Genomic DNA, 18,256 nt, shown 5'->3' on the forward strand with positions numbered 1-18,256 from the left:
ACTCGCTACGCATCTACACCAAGAACCCTACACAGGCACTTCACATACGGCTTTGGATAAAGGATCTCTGCCAAAGATCCCCTAGAGAGTGCCCGTCGAGCATTGCAGTGCCAGCTGGACGAGGAGCAAAGCCCTACGATGAAGCTTGACACTCGCAAAAGTGTGTGAGGGCTCTTAGTCCAATAAGGAACCACCCCACTGGGTCCAGAATATCTATTCTGTTAGAACACCTTCTCTCTCACCTCTATAGGAACTGCATGCTCATTTACCTACAACTATTCTCAATTATGTCATAGAGAATGTCATGAGTGATGTAATAAGTGGGGTAATTAGCAGTGCATGGCGATGAATTTCTGTGTTTTTTAGTTTAAAACATTGCATTGGAACTGAACATTTCACCTAATTATAACATTACCTTAACCTTTGTTTTTTTTCAGTCAATTTATAGGTTGCTTTTTTTAACATAAAGTAATATTTTATTACCATATGTAAATCCAACTCCGCATGCAGCCAACCCCATGCCAGGCATGGTCCTTTGGTCATGCATGGTGGGGTTTTGCTGCTGGCCTGCGGCCAACCACCAATTCCAAGCTGCACACTGCCTTTGCCCATTCATGGTTAGGGGGTAGGCCATGTGGCCAACCCCCTCAAAGGCAGCCTACCACACGCTGCACAGGGCCTTCGGATTTACACAATAGTCTCTCCCTCTGCCAAGGAGGAGTCCTGGTAATCTGGGCCACAAAAAAATCCATGCATGGGGTAAGGTAGTTTCCCAAGAAGCTGTTGCCTAACTGGATCATGGGTTTTAGCTTGACTTGAAGTCAGGAGGTGACGGCTGATGAGGACTTCCAGGCTACACCTGCCGTTTCTTGCCACAAAAACAATATATGGTGTTTTGAATATAGCTAGAGACAAATTACTGTTTTTTAAGCTAACAAAAGGCAGGGGTAGCCTGGAAGTCCACAATTGCTGCCAAGTTCTGCTTCCTTCTTATCATACTTAAGCCCAGCGTCTTGCCAGACAACAGCTTCTTGGTTTTATTGGTCCTTCTTAAAATCCCTTGTCCTGTCACACAAAGCCAACAGTTAGCAGTAGCTCATGAATTTCTTGCCAAGCATGCCTCTCTCAATAGATCTTAGAAAGGGTACTGTGGAGTGTTCTCGGGGTAATGCAGTGATCCCCTAGATGTCGAGAATGCTTTGTCTAGAGGTGAATAGCTGGACCATTGGGGGGCACCCTAGTGTATGCCAAGTGCCTCAAGAAGTGGAGATTATAACTAGCAGTTAAGAGTACAGAGCAGGGAAGAGTACATCAAGACGTGGTTGGAATACCGAACAGTTTTGAGTAACTTAGTCTGTGGACTCTACATCAAGCAGTGCACAGTACTCCAAGCTGTGCATAGTCCCCGAGGAATAGAGATTATAACATGCAGTGAGGAGAGCAACATGTAAAGTGAAGACATCTCCAAGTAGTCTTGATCAGTGAAGAGGACTCCAAGGAGTGGAGAGTAGCTCACCCGTAGAACTAAGTTAAGCAGTGACTAGACCTAGAATTGAAGAATATCCAGAGCAGTATAAAATAGTTTTACTGGGAAGAGTACCCCAGACTCTGTGGTGTGCACTGAACAATGGACATTCTCCTGAGAAGTAAATATTAAACTAAGCAACAGAGACCAAACTAAACAGTGGAAAGTATCCTCAGCAGTGGAGGGTAACAGAGAGTGAGGAGAGTATCCCAACCCATGGAGAGCCCCCGAACAGTGAAAAGTATATTTAGTAATGGAGAATATACAGAGTAATGGCAAGTACCCCTCTCAACGGATGCAGTATGGAGTACCCTAGGCAACGACAAGAACAATGAGGAGTCTAGCATACCCCTCAATGGTGAATACCCCAAGCTGTAACAGGTACTCCAAGTAGTGGATAGTAACTCCTGCATACAAAGTAACGTAGGCCTAGCATTGAAGAAAAACTTGGAACAATAGAACTTTAAAGGGGAGAGAGAAGTAAAGAGTAACCCAGGCAGTGAAGAATACTCCAAGCAACAGAAACCAACCTAAGCAGTGGAGATTAAACCAATTAAGGGAGATTAACAGGGACTGTGAATAGTATGCTAACCAGTGGAGAGCATCGCCAAAAGTGAAGAGTAATGGAGAATACCCCAAGCACCAACAAATACTGCCGCACAGCAGGAACAGTGATGAGTACCCCAAGCAGTGGCAAGGCCATTTAGCAGTTCCTTGTACCCCACTCAGTGGTGAGTATCCAAAGTGCTAACAAGTACTCCAAGCAGTGGGTTACCTGTGAGCTGGAGCCCTTCAGTCGATGGATCTCCTCCCGACACTGTTTCAGCTCCTCCTGCAGCTTCTCCTGCTCCTCCTGACTCAGGCGGTGCCGCAGCTGGAGCTCCTGGAACTCAGTGAGAAGCCCTTCACACTACATGGTGAGAAAGGCAGGGAGCGAGAGTGGTGAAGGGAGAGATGGAGAAATGATGAGAAAGAAAATGAGAGATAAAAAGGGGAGGCAAAGTGTGAAAGAGGAGAGAGAAAGGTGGAATGGTTGAGGATGTGGAAATGAGATGGGCAGCGAGGGAAGACAAGAGGAAGGGAGGGTGGCTCCACGAAAAGCCAGGCGTTGATGTGTGGTATACAGCCAATGGGAAGACAAACCAAAGAAAAAGTTTAAGTGCAGAGGTAGGAGAGCAGTATGAAGGTCGGTGGGTTGTAAATGGAAGTGAGAGTGGAGTAATCATGCAGTCGGAAGAGAAAGCACACATGGGCAAGAGAGAAGAAAAAGAAGAGTCAGGTGACTAGATAACAAGGTCCTACATGGAGTTTAACAAACAATCCTATCCAGAGCATGCCACCATCATACAGACACTATCTGCAACATAACAAAATGCTCAATTTTATGTGGAAATGGTAAGGAGGTAAAGCCCTTAACATCAAGAGAGAGTGGGCAATGGATCAGTGCTAGGTCAAAGTTCTCCTATCACCATGCTGGGCACTGGATGAATATCGTCTTAGAGGATAGGGTGATCGTACCCCCATGGAGCAAAGTGTTGGTGCTGGCATGGAGGATAACGTAACCCTATATCCATGGGGCATTGTGCCAAGAAGGCAGCAGTTTGCGTTCACCTAACTCCATGCAGGGATTGGGTTGATGCTTGCATAGAGGACAGATCAGTTCCTAAAATGGGAGTGGGGTTGTCTGTTTGCAGGGTAAGAGGGAAACTCCCTTAGCTCCATGCTGATATCTTGGTCGGCGCAGGTTCACAGATTATTAACAGTGGCTTGGATATTGGATTCCCTACACTTCTTCCAGTCATGATTTTCTTCCCCCCCCCATGAGCCCCAGTGCCAAGAGGTCAGCTCTAATCATCATCTTGGTGGGACGCTTGTCATGACTTACCTCATTCTGTGCACGCTGCACCTTCTCCTCTGCACTCTGCAGCTGCTGCCTGAGGCCAAAGCCTTCATCCTCTTTTTGAGTCTTTGGGGTCTCTTTTTGGCACATGACCTCAGTGGAGGCCTCCAATGGGGCACAGGATGATTCCTGAACCTCATCCTCCTCTTCCTCCAGGAGAGGAGGAAGGCCCCTCTCTTCCATGCTTGTTTCGCTCTGCCTCCACGCAGAGATGCATTCAGTCCTGGGTTCCTCTTCGGTTTGTTCGAGTTCCATCCTTGGGGTCTCTCTTCCGTCCTCCTCCTGGTTGTCTTCTGCGTCCCTACCTTCCTCTTCTGCTTCAGTGAGACTCCCACCCCTAGGAACACAGATACACCATGTCAGAGTTAGCAAATCCAGGAGCGCATAGGAGTGACAACTGAAGGCTGCGAACCAACCAATGTTTTTGTAGAAAAATACCAATTGCCAAGTCTGATGACTAAAAAATAAGTTACAGTCTCCTAAAAGCAGTGCCCGCCATCTGAAACCACCAGCAGAAAATAAGGACTGGCTGAATCATGTAGCGAAACATGTAATCTAGGTAACATAGTGGACCATCATCATTAACTTTGTACTTTTTATAAAAAATAAATATGTCATGATCAAATGTATCCCCCTTAACTACAGGTTTAAAGTGAATGGGAATAGCACTCACTATGTTTGGTTTGATATTTGATTGAAGAGAAAATACAAAAACCTCTTTCACTGTCCGAAAGGTTACGCATATGTTCCTAAACATGTATAACATTCACATTTATGTATGAGAAAACTGTCTCTTCTATACAATCACAGAATCCTTTCTGTCTGTATTGTCATCCATTTTAACCTCAGCTGAGAACATGGGCTTAGTCCAAACACTCATGTGCTTAATGGCCTTTCTAACAAGCACTGACAATAGACTTTGAGACTTGATTGCTGTTTTAATGTTCTTTAGCCATACTCTATAGAATCTCTGATGCTGAGCATAATAGATTATAAGATTTTTAAAAAGTCTATGACGCGGCCGCCGATCTAAGTTGGATCTTCAAATAAAAAGACAATAATATGCAAAAGCATTTTTTAAAGCTCAGGTGGGTGGGATCAACACAGAGGGTGCAGTTGGGAGGAGTAACATGGAGAGCGCGATGAGGGGAAGCAAGAAAGAGGGTGAGGGGATTGAAACAACATGTAGGGTTGGGTGGGGAAGAGAAGTAATGGGCAATAGAGAAGGAGGACCCAAGTGAGGGGGAGCAACGCAGATGGTGTGGGACGAAAGTTAAACATAGGGTCAGGGTACGAAGGAGATGGAATGGGTGACAGAAAAAAACATGGATGAGGGAAGCACTGCAGAGGGTGGGCCAGTAGCAACACGGAGGGCGGGTGAGGAGAAGAAGCAACAGAGCAATATGGAGGGGCACGAGAGAAGCACACAGGCTACAAAGCAACGGGTGGAGGACACAAGCGTGAGGGGGCAGGGAGAAGCACATGGACAACAGCGAGCAACACAGAGTTCACTGGGAGAGAAGTACATAAGGGAGACAGCTAGAAAATACATGCACTCTTGTGGAGTGTTTAACCAAAAAGAAAAAAGCAATCTTGAAAGACATGCTGTGAAAGTAATCAAAAGACATGGTAAAGAGTCTGTGCTCCAAGAGAGGGGCACAGTGATATGTGCATCAAAAGGTTAACCCGGGGCAACAGCCCTACACTTTATGATTCTATTATTATCCCCATCTTCTTCCTGGGATGTGCCCAGCCCAGACCCCTTCCCAGTGACCTCTCTCTGAATAAAAGTGCACCCTTTTATGTGTACAGAAGAGCCTGGCTCTCCCTTCCTCCAGTGTGTCCCACACAACTCACAGTAACACAGAAATACACAAATCTGTCTGGGGATTTCTCCTCAGGTTCCTCCAGTTTGCCCTGGGTCTCCCAAAATGGAACCCAGAATCTTCCATGTATTGTACCATTCATAGGCACGCGTAAACCCAGCACATGTACATAACACACATGCACTGCATAGCACAGCATCATCCCTAATTTGTGCCATACACAGGCACATATACATGGAGCACATGTATAAAAACATACATTGCGCAGCACTACACCCCAACTCGATGTGGGTCATGGGTGAGTTAAGCACACAGCAGTGGAACTTTTTGAATGGGTGTATATGTAGTCCTCACTCCAGTGACACAGGTAGACAAGCATTGGAAATGCAATAGGTCTCGGATTTATTTGAGTTAGAGCTAATGGCATTGTAAATGGCAATGTCTTTTAGCCATGTGTTATGGAGTGTATGCATATGGTGTCTAATGGAATTATGTGGTATGGATTGGAATTGTTCACCCTGCACACTCACTGCTCTGCACTCACTGCTCTGCACTCACTGCTCTGCACTCACTACTGTGCACTCACTACTGTGCACTCACTACTCACTACTCTGCACTCACTACTCACTACTCTGCACTCAATACTCACTACTGTGCACTCAATACTGTGCACTCACTCACTACTGTGCACTCACTACTGTGCACTCACTACTGTGCACTCACTCACTACTGTGCACTCACTACTCACTACTGTGCACTCAATACTGTGCACTCACTCACTACTGTGCACTCACTACTGTGCACTCACTACTGTGAACTCACTCACTACTGTGCACTCACTACTCACTACTGTGCACTCACTCACTACTGTGCACTCACTACTCACTACTGTGCACTCACTACTTACTACTGTGCACTCACTACTCTGCACTCACTACTCACTACTCTGCACTCACTACACTGCACTCACTACTCTGCACTCACTACTCTGCACTCACTACTCTGCACTCACTACTCACTACTCTGCACTCACTACTCACTACTCTGCACTCACTACTCACTACTCACTACTCTGCACTCACTACTCTGCACTCACTACTCACTACTCTGCACTCAATACTCACTACTGTGCACTCACTCACTACTGTGCACTCACTCACTACTGTGCACTCACTGCTGTGCACTCACTACTGTGCACTCACTACTGTGCACTCACTCACTACTGTGCACTCACTACTGTGCACTCACTACTCACTACTCTGCACTCACTACTCTGCACTCACTACTCACTACTCTGCACTCACTACTCACTACTCTGCACTCACTACTCACTACTCTGCACTCACTACTCTGCACTCACTACTCACTACTCTGCACTCACTACTCACTACTCTGCACTCACTACTCTGCACTCACTACTCACTACTCTGCACTCACTACTCTGCACTCACTACTCACTACTCTGCACTCACTACTCTGCACTCACTACTCTGCACTCACTACTCACTACTCTGCACTCAATACTCACTACTGTGCACTCACTCACTACTGTGCACTCACTACTGTACACTCACTGCTGTGCACTCACTCACTACTGTGCACTCACTACTCTGCACTCACTACTCTGCACTCACTACTCACTACTCTGCACTCACTACTCACTACTCTGCACTCACTACTCACTACTCTGCACTCACTACTCTGCACTCACTACTCACTACTCTGCACTCACTACTCACTACTCTGCACTCACTACTCTGCACTCACTACTCTGCACTCACTACTCACTACTCTGCACTCACTACTCTGCACTCACTACTCTGCACTCACTACTCTGCACTCACTACTCACTATTCTGCACTCACTACTCACTACTCTGCACTCACTACTCTGCACTCACTACTCACTACTCTGCACTCACTACTCTGCACTCACTACTCTGCACTCACTACTCTGCACTCACTACTCACTACTCTGCACTCACTACTCACTACTCTGCACTCACTACTCTGCACTCACTACTCACTACTCTGCACTCACTACTCACTACTCTGCACTCACTACTCTGCACTCACTACTCAGCACTCACTACTCTGCACTCACTACTCTGCACTCACTACTCACTATTCTGCACTCACTACTCACTATTCTGCACTCACTACTCTGCACTCACTACTCACTACTCTGCACTCACTACTCACTATTCTGCACTCACTACTCTGCACTCACTACTCACTATTCTGCACTCACTACTCACTATTCTGCACTCACTACTCACTACTCTGCACTCACTACTCACTACTCTGCACTCACTACTCTGCACTCACTACTCTGCACTCACTACTCACTACTCTGCACTCACTACTCACTACTCTGCACTCACTACTCACTACTCTGCACTCACTACTCACTACTCTGCACTCACTACTCACTACTCTGCACTCACTACTCACTACTCTGCACTCAATACTGTGCACTCACTCACTACTGTGCACTCACTACTGTGCACTCACTACTGTGCACTCACTACTCTGCACTCACTACTCTGCACTCACTACTCACTACTCACTACTCTGCACTCACTACTCTGCACTCACTACTCACTACTCTGCACTCACTACTCACTACTGTGCACTCAATACTGTGCACTCACTCACTACTGTGCACTCACTACTGTGCACTCACTACTGTGCACTCACTCACTACTGTGCACTCACTCACTACTGTGCACTCACTCACTACTGTGCACTCACTACTCTGCACTCACTACTCTGCACTCACTACTCACTACTCTGCACTCACTACTCTCTACTCTGCACTCACTACTCACTACTCTGCACTCACTACTCACTACTCTGCACTCACTACTCTGCACTCACTACTCACTACTCTGCACTCACTACATCACTACTCTGCACTCACTACTCTGCACTCACTACTCTGCACTCACTACTCTGCACTCACTACTCTGCACTCACAAGTTCACAACACACATTTTAATTGCTTTGTATTTCATTATAACACTACAAATTGAGATTGAAACGCAAATATTTTTTTTTTCATTTTGTTGCTTGTGTTCACTGTTTAGAGGAAGGTGAATTGAATCAATTAGTAATAGCAAAACTTGTTGTTGACAGCTCCTTAAGCGCAGTATGAAGCTCTATATAAAACGACATTATTATTGCTTTAATGTTGAGACACTTCTGTTCAGCTTATGGGCACCTCCGATAAATGCACAGTCTGTGTAAAAATGGTGACACTTTCCCACAATAAGGGCATAAAAGAGAATGCAGTGATACAGTGAACAGCCTGTGCGCGCTAAAATTGTCTAAAAATCCACGCGTGCCCTTGTTGAACAGCTGGTAGTCGACACAGAAACGGAAGGTACAGGATTGGGACGGGGGCCGGGGCTCCGAGTCTTTTTCACCCCCCTTACTACTTGCTCGGTCGGAAGTGAAAGGAGCCGCCGTGGTTGTTAACAAAACGGACATACATAACACTTCCAGGGGCAAGTACTGGGAGGAGAGTGCGCTATTAATCGGATAGTACCAGAACCGCTCAGCAGCACTGCCATATTTAAATGGAGACATAGGCAGAAATGTATAGCAGGCCCGTTGTTTTTTTAATGGCCCAATAACTTTGTATAGGACGGCGGCTGTACCTTCAGCAGTGCAGTACTGACACTTGTTGGCAGTCTCTGCAAGGATACCAATATTTGAATGGGCATGGAAACTACAATTGCCTCAAACATTTGAGTAGGTGAGGTACTGACCTGAGGGCTGGGCCCGGACTGCAGCTTCCGAGGTAGGCCATAGGCGGGAGCGGGCCGGGCACGGCGGGCAGGCAGTAGAAGGCAGGGGCTAGTAATAGTTTAAATTATGGCCGCCGGCCGGCGGTGACGGAGGTCCTTCTCTCTGTCGTTGGAGCGTGGCTGGGTCTTAGGATGCCACACCTCACGTCTCACTCGCACTTTAAATTGCGCGCGCTGAATGCTCATGCCAAATGACGCGCACTATGTAATTAATAAAAAGACGGCTCGGAGGCCCGGCTGGGGCCCGCGCGCGTGCGCAGCAGTTGCGCACATTTGATTAATGAAGAGCGAGCCTGTGAGGCCCGCCCGACCCGCACCTAATTAATGATGAGCCTCTGATGCCCGGCCGGGGCCCAGGGGCGTGCATGCCGTGCGCACTGCGCACCATTTAATTCACGACAGGGATAATTCATGATGAAGTGAAGGGGGCCCCTGGAGCGCGGGGCCCCCGTGGAGCAGTGCCGGTGCTATGCACCAGAAAGCACCGGCACAATTGGCAAAGCAACCCGCTTCTCCCTACGTACCGGCGACCTTAGCTGCGGGGGGCGCGCGCAGCCGTGAACGGCGGCTGCGCGCGAGCACTGGCACGCAATCTGAGAGGCAGGGACGGCACGCGACTGGGGCAAGCCGGTGACGTCACCATGGAGCGCATAGACACGCCGAGACGAGGTAGGAAGGGGAAGGGGAAGGGGAAGGGGAAGGGGGGGAGGGTCTCTGTGTGAAATGTTCTGTATGTGTGCGTGTTGAGTGTGTGTATGTGCGGCGAGGGGGGGGTCTGTATGTGTGTGCGTGCGTGTGAGTCTGCTTCCAAGGAGCCATGGGAGACAGGAAGCGCGCGCGACCTGATCCCAGTTCCAAGGTTGCGCGTGCACCTCACTTGTCTCCTGTCTCCCTTGACTCCTTGAAAGCAAGAATAATTGCAAAAGAGTCTCGGAACGACAGATTGCTTCGCAATCTGTTCGCAGTTCCGAGACCTAAAAAGGCCTGTTCACTCTTACTTATCACTACAAATTACGCTGCCACCACCACGCTCATGCTGCTTGACTCCTGGCAAAGGCAGTAGCCTTTCACCACTTTGAGGGTAGTGCTTTGGGTTTCCGGCCCCAAAAAAACGCAATCCATGAAACAGGTCTATGTCATTGCACACACCCATGATCAAAGTTAAAAAATGACAAGAAAAATCAGCAACAGAGATTCAGACATCATTACAGTTGGGACACTCAGGGCATGGGTGAATGTCCATCACCATGCAAGGACCTCTGTCATCTCAACACAACTATTGACAGTACCAATGGGTCCACCTCCAACGCCATGGAGCAGAGCTGTAGGCTTTGCCAATGCTTTTTTCGAGTTTGTGATCGTTCATGGCAAAATAATATTTTAAATGGCCAGGAGTGTGTGCACATGCATAGACGGCAGTCTTCAAATGGTTTTCCAAAAAGCATAAAAAAGCATAAATCAGCAGCCATGTATTGGCAGATGTGGCCATCTTGGAATGGTTCAAACACTATTTAAACAATGGCAGATCTCTGCTGTATAAGCAATTGGTGGTGGGTGAAGCCCTTGGCATGAAGCAAACACTGGAAGAGAGCACTATTTTAAATAAGCAAAGGGATAGAGCGACAGGGAAAGAAAGAAAAAAGAATAGTCCCTCATGCACCACAGTGTGAGGTCCTGACATCAGCTGTGGAAGGATACAACTCATCCAGTCCAAACATGATGAGACAGACATGCTCTGTTAGGAGGGATAAGAATACAAAGGAAAGCCAACGAATAAGGAGCAGTAAACTTAGGGAAGTAAAAAAGCCATCCGAACATGAGAAGAGGTGAACTCAGAGGCTGCTCCAAGTATATAGGATACAAGAGGTCTTTACAGAAATTTAACCGCATCGCTGCTAGAGAGTTTCCCCTGCTGTGCAGGACAGCAATAAAAACGGGTGTGGTCATGACGAGTTGAGCTCGTCATGAGCATGGAAGGGGTTAAGTGGTGGATGTTATGGAGCTGGGGTTATTTTTTGCTATTTTAAAAAGGAGCACTGATAAACATTTGTGCTTCTTAAAAAATGAAGCGAGTGGTCTACAAAGTTGCCTTTTTTTCCAACAACAGTAGATAGGGATATCTTGATGATTACAGTTGTTGTAAAAATAATTTGCAAAAATGAAAGTATGTTTTTCTACAGCAGCTCTTTTAGCAACCTCCAGTGTGTATTATAGACAGGTAGAAAGACAGACAGACAGACAGACAGATAGATAGATAGATAGATAGATAGATAGATAGATAGATAGATAGATAGATAGATAGATAGATAGATAGATAGATAGATAGATAGATAGATAGATAGATAGATAGATAGATGTACCTGAGCTGCTGTCCCTCTCCCTCGTGCAGCTGCCTCTTGAGCAGGGTGTTACTCTCGAGCAGGGACCTGCGCTCAGTCCTCAGTTGCTGGCACTGCTCTCTTAGAAGCTGCAGCTCCCCTGGCATGAAAAGAAGAGCATAAAAACAGAATTAACAAGCATTAGAAATGCAATCGGGCTCGGATTTATTTGAGTTTGAGCTAATGGCATTGTAAATGCCAATGTATTGTTGCTATGTGTTATGGAGTGTGTTCATGTGGTGTGTACTGCCAGTGATCTCCTTGTGAGTGTGAGAATATTGCACCGTTACTGCCTGTGATGTCCTTCTTGTGAGTGTGAGAAGCTTGCACCTCTGCTGCCTGTGGTCTCCTTGTGAGTGTAAGAAGCTTGCACTGCTGCTGCCTGTGATGTCGTTCTTGTGAGTGGGAGAAGATTGCACCTCAGCTGCCTGTGGTCTCCTTGTGAGTGTAAGAAGCTTGCACAGCTGCTGCCTGTGATGTCCTACTCACTACTCTACTCACTACTCTACTCACTACTCTACTCACTACTCTACTCACTACTCACTACTCTACTCACTACTCACTACTCACTACTCTGCACTCACTACTCTGCACCCACTACTCACTACTCTGCACCCACTACTCACTACTCTGCTCACTACTCACTACTCTACTCACTACTCTGCACTCATTACTCACTACTCTGCTACTACTCACTACTCTGCTCACTACTCACTACTCTCCACTCTACTCACTACTCACTACTCTACTTTCTACTCACTACTCTACTCACTACTCACTTCTCTACTCACTACTCTGCACTCACTACTCACTAATCTGCACTCACTACTCCACTCACTACTCTACTCACTACTCTACTCACTACTCACTACTCTACTCACTACTCACTACTCTACTCACTACTCACTACTCTACTCACTACTCTGCACTCACTACTCTACTCACTACTCTGCACTCACTACTCTACTCACTACTCTACTCACTACTCACTACTCTGCACTCACTACTCACTACTCACTACTCTACTCACTACTCTACTCACTACTCTACTCACTACTCTGCACCCACTACTCACTACTCTGCACCCACTACTCACTACTCTGCTCACTACTCACTACTCTACTCACTACTCTACTCACTACTCTGCACTCACTACTCACTACTCTGCTACTACTCACTACTCTGCTCACTACTCACTACTCTCCACTCTACTCTACTTTCTACTCACTACTCTACTCACTACTCACTTCTCTACTCACTACTCTGCACTCACTACTCACTAATCTGCACTCACTACTCTACTCACTACTCTACTCACTACTCACTACTCTACTCACTACTCACTACTCACTACTCTACTCACTACTCTACTCACTACTCTACTCACTACTCTACTCACTACTCTACTCACTACTCACTACTCTACTCACTACTCTGCACTCACTACTCTACTCACTACTCTACTCACTACTCTACTCACTACTCTGCACTCACTACTCTACTCACTATTCACTACTCTACTCACTACTCTACTCACTACTCTACTCACTACTCACTACTCTACTCACTACTCACTACTCTGCACTCACTACTCACTACTCTGCACTCACTACTCTACTCACTATTCTACTCACTACTCACTATTCTGCACTCACTACTCACTACTCTGCTCACTACTCACTACTCTACTCACTACTCTACTCAGTACTCTACTCACTACTCTACGCACCTCACTACTCTACTCACTACTCACTACTCTACTCACTACTCACTTCTCTACTCACTACTCTGCACTCACTACTTTACTCACTACTCTACTCTACTCACCTCACTACTCTACTCACTACTCTACTCACTACTCTACTCACTTGAAGAAGGAATTAAAATATTTAATAAATTCACTGTCATTTCACAGAAAAAAATTGTCAAAGGGGGTTGCTGAAATCTTTAAGAAAACTGGTTCTAAAGTGCTTTCCATTGAAATCTGTAAAGCGACTTTTTAGTTGTAAAATTACTCATTTCCCTTTTTAAAGAGCGGTCAGTAGACGAAAAATTGTGTCAAATGTATTATAACTTGTTTGTTTTATTTGTTATCAAGTTTCACCAATCACTTTGGATTTTTCTGGTGGCCCTAAGCATCGTTCTGTCGCACTGTTTGAAGTGTTAGCCCATCCTCCAATGGTTGGTAAATTTACACCTCCAAACATGCTCCGTTTTCTTTTTGTTTCCAGTTTTATCCAGTGCAAAATCAACCCCAGTATTAAGACTTCCATATACTGTCAGTATGCAGACTTAGGTGTCCTGTCAGTATGCAGACTTCCACGTACTGCCAGCATTCAGACTTCCATGTACTGTCAGTATGCAGACCTATGTGTCCTGTCAGTATGCAGACTTCCACGTACTGTCAGTATGCAGACTTCCACGTACTGTCAGTATGCAGACTTCCATACATCGTCATCATGCAGACTTCTCTATGCTGCCAGACTGCAGATTTCTCTGTACTGTCAGAACACAGGCTTCCCTGTACTGAGCGTGGACTCCCCTCGAATGCCAATGTAAAGCCTTCCACAACTTCTCTTATGCTGCCACTATGCATAGGCCCGTACAGTAACAGCACACGGACTCTGCAGACTCACCAGCACTGTCAATACAAAGGCTGCTATCCAGTACTACTAAAGTACAGAAGTACCTCTATTGTGTTAACTATGAATACTCTGTAAGCGTACACCCTTCCCTGTGCTGTGCTAGCAAAACATGCAGACAGCGTCCCTTTTAATATCCGTGTGTAGGAATCCCTTCTGGCAGAGGGCATCTTTCCCTATGCCGGAAGACACCAGGGTTCATTGGAGGTTCCTAGACTGTGATCGCCAAGACTTCGACAAACTGACCTAGAGCGGGCTCCCTCGAGTGCCAGAGAGCAGGCTCCCGTGTACTGAGGGCCGGCTCCATCGCGCAGCAGAGTGCACGCGTGTCCTCACTGCACTGTGAGTGCAGCGGCTTCCCTGAGCCCTTGTAGTCTCAGGGTGCAGGCTTCTCGGTGGTGCCAGAGTGGAAGTTTAGACACAGTGTCAGTGTGCAGGCTTCGCTGTCCTCACCAGCGGACAGACATTCCTGTTGCTTGAGATTACAGACCCCCCTGTGCTGTCAGTCTGCAGATTTCCCTACACTTCCAGCGTACAGACTTGCCTTTCTATCAGATGTGGTTATTGCCCCTTCTGGATACAGGGGGACGAGGTCACATGCCTCCGACAGCCGTGGGTGTCACTGTTATGACTAGGGGCCACGAGCCCACAGGGCCCGTCTTGTTCAGTCCAGTGCTGCGGTACAAGACACTGCTGACCTACGATGATCTCACTCCTCCTGTTGGTGACTTTAAACTGACAGTGTGTATCACTCTTCTCGGTTCCTCGGACATTCAGTCAATAGATAACTCAGGCCATGATTACAACCTTTCCCACCTCGGCTAAGAGCGAATGGCTGGTACCTGCCAGTGAAGAGCTCAGCCAGGTTTGGGCACGGGCTGTCTGCACCTCTCCCCTGGTACGGATGTGCAGACGGGGTGCTGGTACCCGGAGGACTCTCTGATCTGTGCCGGCGATGCCTGCAGTCCTGCACCAGTGCACCTCTCCCCTCCCCCTGGGGTCTCTTTTGTGTTGACCATCAATCCTCGCATGAGCAGTCCGTGGCCTATGAACACAAACATCTCCAGACCTCCACAGCTCACCTAAATCATCCACAGCTCACCTGTGTCACGCATATGAGGGGTGTGTTGATATTTGCCAGCAGGAGTGAGAGGGAGGGCGAGGAAAGGGGCTAATAGGGTGTTAAAGCATCTTCTCCGATACAATGAAGGAATTAAACCGGTTTAAATGGGCAAATCTGACAGAGAAAGAAGAGCGCAGGGTCACACGTATGGCTGGATCAAGATGAGAGTGTCGCCTATTTTTTTTCTCCCCAATATTAACTGCATACAGCTCCGTGCGCCCCTCTGAAGTTTGGCGCCCTAGGCCTGGGCCCAGCTCGCTCATGCCTAAAGCCGGCAGTGTTCATGTGCCAGCGTGAGAGACCTCACCCGCACCTTTCCCTTGCAGCAAGCTTTGGCCGGTGGTAGAAGTGAGCCTTACGTTTGCGCGGGACCGGTGGGCTCACAGCGGTGCCCGGATCATGCTGGATGGGGCAGAGGCCCTGTCAGTGGGGTGCGCCTCCTCCATGAGGTGTCGATGTGTGGCGCTGAGATCCCTTCTCCACCACTCAGCCGTCACCGTACACCGCTCTTCAAGCCGCGACCCCCTCTCCCCCTTTCGTGATTACAGGGTTTCTACACCGCGAAGCTGAAGTGGCTGGAAAATCCTGCAGTGAGGTCGACTTTCCAGTCTCAGGGAGAAAAGTGCCAAAGTTTTCAAGCCTTCCCTCTCTCCCTCCGCCGGCGCTGGCCTGTCTGAGCTGGAGCAGAGGCCAGGATGCAAGACTCGGAGGATAGCTTGTCGGTCTGCCAGGGCTCCCAGGCTGGGAGACAGCAGCCCATTAAACTTGCTGGAATGCCAAGAGATTTAATCAAACTCAGCTGGGGCAGGAAGCAGCGCCTGGGGCTGCAAACGGGGAATGTGGCGTCTGCCTCCTCAGCACTGGGGCTCCCTTAGAACTCACAGCACAAAAGTGCTGGACATGTGTCCCTAAAGTGCCGGACTGGCCCTCCGTGCTGCCTACGACCATGTGCTGACGTCACGCATTGCTTGACGCGCGCCCGACAAACGCACTGCTAGATGGTTAACGCGCGCACAACATCTGGATTGCATTACACGGGCACTCTGACAGCTCCTAATTAAGATTAATCACTCTCCGTGCTCGTTCGCGCACAGAATATGCCAAATCGGGCACGCGTACATTACATACAGCCTATCACGTCAACGCTATTAAATACACAGCACAGCGAAGACGAATCACTAGGCAGATGCCATAAAACTCTAAGGAATGTGCCAGCCTGGACTCCTTTCTGAATTCTTTTTTCGAATACTAAAGAGCTCGGAAGCTCCTCCCACTTCGTGGGGGAGGCCCGAGCCCTAAAAAGGAACTGCATCATCGACTCCTTCAACCCTGAGCTCACCTTCCCTCCCCACCCTTCTGCCAGCACCTTATTCAACTCCACCACAAGACTTCAAGCATTTCCCCGCCCCCTCCTCCCCCCGCCATGTTCTGAGCCCTTACCACCTAAAGGATTCACATTCATCTATCCATCTAGTCTGTTCAGGGCCGTCTTTAGTGCTGGCGGTGCCGGGTGCAACAATGTTTGTTGGCACCCCCATCCATGGTGAAAGTGGTCACCACGGATTCACTCACTACCACCTTTTAACAGTGCCCCTCAAGTCTCCATAATAAATCTCTTTTAGATCCATTTAATTCGTTTTCTGTTAAGCTAAATATTAACACTTTAGTATTTAGAAACCCGAAAACTGCAACTGCAGGAATGCTGCAAAGCTCTCCCTTCCTCTTGAATACAACCATTCACTTCATTAAAAAAACTTTCAGTTTGAAAACTGCTTTTGGGTGCTTGTGGGATAATAGGCTGATATAAGAGCTGCATTGCTGCATTAACTCCCAGGGTTCATGAAACGAGAAGATATTGGCACAGAGCTTGTGGTGCTTTATGCGGAAGGGCAACAGATGTCCTACAAGTTGGGTTTTGAAAAATGGACTTCAGAGTATGAGGGTGTAAGTTTGTGTGAGGTGTACCAAAGGCTCAGAGCGGCTGCCAAAATACATTATTCATCTCTGCTTTTGCACTTTATTTGGTCCTTCCTGAGTGAAGTTGGCTGGTGGAGTGGTAGGGTTTGATTTAGTCATGGATGGGTTTAGGACTAGAAAGCTCTTAGCCTTTACAGGAGAGGCTCAGCATCAAGATTCAATTAGAAACCCAAATCAGCTCTGACAGAAATATTCATACCAGCCCCAGAGTGCAGTAGGCCGCAACCAGAATATGGCCATAGTGTTGTCACATTTTGGTCATGGCATATCAACCAGCTCTGAAAGCACCCCCACCACCACCACACACACACAACCTTCTGCAGCCTACCAGGGAAATGCCAGAGTGATAGAATGGTCAGTCCAGTCATGCATGGCACTTGGAAAGAGATTCCGGCCTGCGCTGGAGGGTAGTCATTGGAGGCTTTGTAGTAGGTCTATGGGTCAAGGAAATACTTCTTACAGACCTCCACTACCACAGTGTATTGGAAGACCACTGGAACATATGTAACCATGAGTTATTGATGAGAGGTGGTAGCTGATTGGCCAAAGTATCTGTATGAGCAGCTGTAAGGGGGAGCAACATGTGTCTCCTGTGCCTTGCTGGGCCTGAGGCTTTTTCCTAGTTGATGAATTTATGGAGGGTCCGATCGAGCGAAAGAGACACTGTTGGAGGCTCCTAGGTTGGACTCCTGAGTTGTTATGGGGCTTTCTTGGTGGTGCGAGTTCTAAATAAACCTGTAACATCCTGAAGGCTCTGCTCCTTCATAGTGCTCTGAAGAGTACTTAACATGTACCATACAGCACCGTGTCCCATCTTCATTTGAAGCATATGCTACAAATATGCCTTCTAAGTCTTGAAAATGCTTAACCCCAGCCAACATCTTTTGACCATCAGACACCACACCTCCCACTGGCTTACAAATTTACAGGTGTGCAACATGTAAATGTATTCAAACATATGGTTTTAGCCTGTTTAAGTTCCATCCCTCAACGTTTCTACATCAGTATATCATTGCTGCGTTATCACTCTACTGCTGATGGTTCATATGCCATGCACGGTGAGTGACTGAGCTG

General features: G+C 47.5%; 1 protein-coding gene across 2 annotated transcripts in view; it reads right to left on the reverse strand.

The window, feature by feature from the left end:
• LOC147664977 (coiled-coil domain-containing protein 136-like) overlaps positions 1-18,256 on the reverse strand; it is a 169,009-nt gene that overhangs the window by 35,547 nt on the left and 115,206 nt on the right. For both annotated transcript variants that reach the window (XM_086949843.1, XM_086949842.1), the window contains exons 6-8: positions 11,423-11,540; positions 3,411-3,762; positions 2,301-2,435 (exon numbers count right to left, since the gene is read on the reverse strand). In XM_086949843.1, the coding sequence (XP_086805969.1) occupies positions 2,301-2,435; positions 3,411-3,762; positions 11,423-11,540 (605 nt within the window). The remainder of the gene's footprint in view (positions 1-2,300; positions 2,436-3,410; positions 3,763-11,422; positions 11,541-18,256) is intronic.

This window comes from Lissotriton vulgaris, unplaced genomic scaffold (assembly GCF_964263255.1).
Source record: "Lissotriton vulgaris unplaced genomic scaffold, aLisVul1.2 SCAFFOLD_391, whole genome shotgun sequence".
Classification (NCBI taxonomy): Eukaryota; Metazoa; Chordata; class Amphibia; order Caudata; family Salamandridae; genus Lissotriton; species Lissotriton vulgaris.